Source organism: Onychomys torridus, chromosome 6, assembly GCF_903995425.1.
Source record: "Onychomys torridus chromosome 6, mOncTor1.1, whole genome shotgun sequence".
NCBI lineage: Eukaryota > Metazoa > Chordata > Mammalia > Rodentia > Cricetidae > Onychomys > Onychomys torridus.
The window spans coordinates 48,247,806-48,253,977 of NC_050448.1; the positions used below are offsets into that span (position 1 = coordinate 48,247,806).

Here is a 6,172-nt window from a genome sequence, read left to right on the forward strand (position 1 = left end):
TATCACTAGAATAAGAAAAGTAACTAATGTATGGTCATCTTAATTTTTTTTCTCCATGCTTAAAAATAGAAAAAAATTATTCTGTCATTTTACACTGTTTAAAAAAATCCTGAATTTTGATATGAAAATAATAACTTTGACTTTACAAAAGAAGACCTCACCTTGTCTTAAACATTTCCCTACTCCATTTCTTTTTGGCATTGATCTCTTCTTCAGTGAGTTTCTCTCATCATAGTCCATGAAGATTGTGGTAATTCTCAACTTTGGAGCTTTGCTCCTATCGGTTATTCTAGAACAATCTTTCTACTTTTGATATTTAATTTAAATACTGTATATTCTAAGGAACTATGTGTAGTTAGAGTTTTCCTGCCTGGCCCACAGTCAGGACAAATCTCTCTTACCCGCCAGTCCCACAGTCGCTCAGACCCAACCAAGAAGCACACAGAAACTTACATTGTTTACAAACTGTATGGCCGAGGCAGGCTGCTTGTTATCTACTTCTATCTTAAATTAACCCATTTCTGTTAATCTATACTTTGCCATGTGGCTTGTGGCTTAACGGTGTCTTTACACGTTGCTTCTCATGGCAGCAGCTGGCAGTGTCTCCCCAGCCTTCCACTTCCCAGAATTCTCTTCTCTCTTGTCCCACCTATACTTCCTGCCTGGCCACTGGCCAATCAGAACTTTATTTACACAGAGCGATATCCACAGCACTTCCCCTTTTCTTTTTTTTTAAGGAAGGTTTTAACTTTTACATAGTAAAATTACATATAACAAAACAATTATCAAGCAAGAATTACAGTTACAATATTAAAGAAGATATCCTATCTATCTTATATTTATGAGTCTAAGGTTTTATAGCTAACATATCTTTTATCATAATTGAGGAAATTATAACTATCTAGTCTTCAACCACATCAAAGACCTCAGAAGGATATAATATTACCTGAGAACTGGGAGAAGGATGCAAGCAACTTTCGGGAGTCTTGCAGGGTAGACGGAGACAGCTGGCAGCCTGAACAGTCACCTAATGTTCCTTTGTAAAGTTGGGGCATTTGTCTTCAGCCCACAGGGCTAGAGTCTCTCGGTCACTTCTCTCAGTGTCCTGTAGAATGTCTGGCAGTTTCCTCTGTGAAGCAGGAACCTGAAGGACCATTTTGTCAAGCAAAGTTCAGTTGTCACCTTTCTATGGGTCCTGCATGTCCAGGTGATCGAGCAGTCCAGGCAAGAACAGTTTCTTGCCCAAATGGCTATTTTTGCCAAGGTAAAGATAAACTCAATATGAAGTGTCTTCAATGCCCATCCTCCTCTCTGAAGTAAATTGGTGCTGCCAGGAGCAGACATGTCTCAATGTCCAGAAAGTCTAAATTTTAAAAGTATTCTAATTGTCATATTCTGTAGGTCTTTGAAGTATTTGAAGATTACCTATCTATCTGAAATATGTCTATGTATATCTAGAAGACTTAACTAACATGGCTACGAGTATGATTATCATAGATGACTAACTATTAATCTATTTTTAATTATCCATTTCAATTTAAAATGAGCTATACAAACATAATACCTTAAACACGATTAGAAATATACACACAGTATAACAAAATTAACTTTAAGTTTGTATCAATAGACTAAAATCTATACCAATGTAAAACATTTTAAACAAGTTGTTGCTCTTTAGAAGTAAGTTCCTTAATCTACCCTTTCATCCTATTATATATGTATCATATCCCCTTTTCTTCTTTAGAAAGAGATCTCATTTATAATCAAACTGCTTTAAAGAAAAATATTGGTTTTTCTCTGTCCCACACTAGAGGACTCTTCTGATTTGGGACACAAGAATCTCTTAACCTTTTCTTTTAGCAATATGTCTGGGTTTAGAGAAGGAGTGAGCCAATTCCATCTCCAAAGCCAGCTTGATAATTTTGGGAATGTGGGCGTAGTTTCTCTTACTACTTCCTGCTGGAGGGGGGCGCTGTATCTTTTGGGGACATAAAGAAAATTTTAGGATTATGGAGTAGTCCATTAGGGTGAACCTCTGAGCCAGTGGCCTTGGAACCATTCTGGATGTTGGATCATCTGGGCCATGGTGTCATTGGAGACCTTTCAGATGGTCTTGGCTGATCAAACCTGATGTATCTTAATCTGGAACAAATCCACAGCCTCTGGCTTTCTGTGAAAACAAAAGCAGAGACTCTTTTCCAAAGCAACATATCCTTATATACAAATTTCGAAGTCAAGTTACCTTTAAAATTTACATATTTATTTAACTCAACAGCTTTTATGATCAAATCATTTTCTGCAGTTAAAAGTCCCAAAGACAAGACAAACCAGATTCTCTGTGTAATATCCATCTTTGTAAGATTGAAATGCCTCTGTGGCTGCTGGCTCCGCCCAACTCAGCTTCCCAACATGGAGGTGGTTCAGTTTACCACCAGCTCTGTGTCTGGAGCCATGTGTACCATCAACTATCAGAAGCAGTTCTATTAAAGCAGCGCATAGCCCAGAAATCTTTTTTTTTTTTTAACTAGCAAAGGCTAAATCCACCACGCAGCAGAGTAAAGTGTCACTTATAGATTCCTCATTCCCGCCACACTGCATGTCAGATGCACACGCCAGAAATCCGCCACAGTAGCTCAAACAGGCAGGCTGCCGCTAACTTGAGAGAGACAACTAGGAAGTTCTTTTTAGCTCTGTTTTAGAATCTTTTTTCTCAGGTTTTCGGTGGAATTTCTTGCCAACACGTTGGGCACCATTTGTAGTTAGAGTTTTCCTGCCTGGCCCACAGTCAGGACAAATCTCTCTTACCCACCAGTCCCACAGTGGCTCAGACCCAACCAAGAAAGCACACAGAAACTTACATTGTTTAGAAACTGTACAGCCGAGGCAGGCTTCTTGTTATCTACTTCTTCTATCTTAAATTAACCCATTTCTGTTAATCTATACTTTGCCATGTGGCTTGTGGCTTAACGGTGTCTTTACATGTTACTTCTCATGACAGCGGCTGGCAGTGTCCCCCTAGCCTTCTACTTCCCAGAATTCTCTTCTCTCTTGTCCTGCCTCTACTTCCTGCCTGGCCACTGGCCAATCAGAACTTTATTTACACAGAGCGATATCCACAGAAACTATGACTCTAGCATGTCTTAATTTTTCTTTCATTTGAATTCCTTCAGTGATTTTAATGTATCATGTGTTTAACACTTATAAAGTATTTATTTGATATTTTTGAGGTTGAGAAGTAGTGTAATTTTAGTATCCATGAGAATAAAACAGCTAATGTGTCAGGAGCTCAACAACTGCTAACACACACACACACACACACACACACACACACACACACACACGCACACACACACGCACACGCACACGCGCACACACACACATTAATGTTTCAGAGCTTTACAAAAGATACTGAAATAATTGTGGACTTCACTATGGAATGGGGTTCTATTATATATTATAACCAATGAGAGCTACCCAAACAGGTGCAAACAGCCATATCCACTTTCCTTCCGAGGACAAGTCTAGAGACATAGGTCGTCATCCTCCCATATGTGGTAGAGGCTGAGTGCATCTCCAGAGTAGGCGTTTCTGTAGATGGCTTGGTAGATAACTCGGAGGGCCAGATCATATGCCTGCTCCATTTCTAGGTTATAGAAGTAGCCTCGATTCATGACCCCATAAACATTCATGGAGCCAGAACCCACAGAGAAGACAGTTCCAGAAACGCTGTTCCCTTCATGGTCTACATAGTAGAGGTGAGGGCCTCTTTTTTTCTTTTTTCTTTTTGTTTTTTTGAGACAAGGTTTCTCTGTGTAGCTTTGCGCCTTTCCTGGAACTCACTTTGGAGACCAGGCTGGCCTCGAACTCACTTACCCCAGTCACAGATTAGGGTGCCGGTGGACAGCCCCATGCCTTTGTACTGATACACCATGTTAGCAAGAAGTTTGGAGGCCGCTGCGACAGAGATGCGTTCCTTATTTCGAAGCTCATAGATTCGACATTGCCGAGCCAACAACCGCTCCCAGAAGCTGCAATCGGCTGCACCCCCAGCCATGGTGCCCAGGAGGTAAGGGTTGATCTCTATCACTTTCTTCACTGTCTGAGAGGCAATATAAGCACCTGCTGTGGCCCGGGAATCAGCTGCAACCACTCCATGGCAAAACTTGAAGGCCACGGTGGTGGTTCCCTGAAACATTTCGATTTTTGGCTCCTCTAGGGCACCCCAGTTTGGTGCAGCAAGGCTCAGCCCATCACCAGGACTTCCCAGACACAGTTCCAGCAGATCTTTCTGACTTCTGAGTCCAAAGAACCCATGCTGGTTCACCATCACTGACTGCTCCAAAACGCTAGCCAGCGCCATATCTAACAAATACTATTTGATGCCTTTAAACTATCTTAACTATTTACTGGACACATAGCCTGTCCGCTTCTCCTGAACAAAGTATTTGAGAAAACTACCATTCCAAATTAGGGGTTTTGTGTGTCAATGGTCCTACAAAAATGTGTTGACTGTAAAAACAAAACAAAACAAAACACAAACCAAACCAAACCACCACAACAAAAACGCTAAAATATTCTCAATGAATTAATCATAGGTTTTTTTTTTTTTCATGAAAACATAGAGGAGCTTAGGTATCAAAGGGATTCTAATTAACGGTACCATTTTATCTAAAAATTTATTGAGAACCTGCAAACTACTGGCCACCGTGATGAGTGCTGAGAAAAGAGGCATGACTTAGCAATGGTTCTTTTTTTTCTTTTAGGATTTTTTTAAATTCATTTTACATACCAATCACAGATCTCCTTCTCTTCCCCCCTCCAACCTTCCCCCACCAACCCACACCCCATTCCCTCCTCCAACAAGATAAGGTCTCCTGTGGGGAGTCAGCAGAGCTTGGTACATTCAGCAGAGGCCCCTCCCCCTGCCTCAAGGCTGTGCAAGGTGTCCCACCTTAGGTAGTGGGTTCCAAAAAGCCAGCTTGTGCACCAGGGATGGATCCCTTAAGCAGATCAAGCTACACAACTGTCTTGCCTATGCAGACTGGCCTAGTCCAGTCCCATTCTTGACATGCAGGAGACAAGTGAAGGAGAAAGACTTGTAAACAGAAATTGCAGTTGTGTTGGCTGGAGATGGTAGCAGAGCAAGGTCATTTTCAAACAGGTAGGAGGCATTTCTTTTCAAAAGGTAGTTAGCCCCATTCCATTTGGTTTCAACGAGAAGTGAAATGATGCTATGTGAAGGCGTTACATTCCTCTTTATCAAGCTCTGAGCTGTGCCTGCAGTGGATGGCAGCCAGCCTGGTGTTCCATTGTTTATAACAACAAATGATTTAAAATGAATAAAAATCCCCTAAGTTCTGTTGTACAATGATAATAATAAGAGGAATAAACAACAGGCAAAATTATTATTAAGTTCATTGTTCTTGCCCATCTGCAACTGTGGCCATATTTCAGCATTTTATTGCTTAATTTAGAAATAGGTAATGTCAGCTGCCAAAAACAATTGAGAATATCAAGTGTAAGGGGACCAAACACAGCATATGGGCTATGGCAGTGTATCCTGGAGATGACCTCCATTGCTTTATTTCTTTTCACTGCCTGACAATTATAGGTCCCAGGCAACTTATGGCAGTGAATAATTTACTCACATCTAAAAACAGCACATTAATTCATTTTATATATTTGTTAGCTGAAGGAAATTGCAAAAATCATCCCCATATAAAATTCTAAGAACAAATTTGCTATATCCATGGAAGAAATTATTAAATATCAATAGTGACTGGTTTAGTAAATGATTACAGCTCTAGCATTATGGTCACTCTGTTCTTTATAAAACCCTTCACCATGAAGCCATCTAAATTTAGAACATTAATCTTGAACTCATGAGGAAATTAACCTTTTAAAGCCATAGTTGCTTTCCCATTTGAACTTAGGATTTCTGGACTTTCTTTTTTTTTTTTTTTCCTTGTATACTTGTCCTTCATATTGTCCTACATATGATTTGATTGTTTAATCCCAAGTTCCTCTTACTGGTTAATCATATATCCAGGTTTTAAATGTCATCTGTTTGACAACAATACATAAATTTATATTTCTAGCTCTAACTTTATTACTGAACTCCAGAGTTATAGCTCCAAATTTATTCTGGACTTTGCCAATAGAACTCATGGTT

General features: G+C 39.9%; 1 protein-coding gene across 1 annotated transcript; it reads right to left on the minus strand.

Moving 5' to 3' along the window:
* Positions 1-3,521: 3,521 nt before the first annotated feature.
* LOC118586160 (proteasome subunit beta type-5-like) lies at positions 3,522-4,360 on the minus strand. The gene is made up of 2 exons (XM_036191321.1): positions 3,870-4,360; positions 3,522-3,780 (listed from the first exon to the last, which is right to left on the minus strand). The coding sequence occupies exons 1-2, from the start codon at positions 4,358-4,360 to the stop codon at positions 3,522-3,524; spliced, it is 750 nt and encodes a 249-aa protein (XP_036047214.1).
* Between the last annotated feature and the right edge of the window lie 1,812 nt (positions 4,361-6,172).

Coding starts and splice junctions, on each gene's coding strand:
- LOC118586160 (XM_036191321.1), bottom strand. CDS start 4,360: ATGGCGCTGGCTAGCGTTTTGGAGCAGTCAGTGATGGTGAACCAGCAT. Junction 3,781..3,869: donor CTAATCTGTGACTGGGGTAA/GTGAGTTCGAGG, acceptor AAAAACAAAAAG/AAAAAAGAAAAAAAGAGGCC.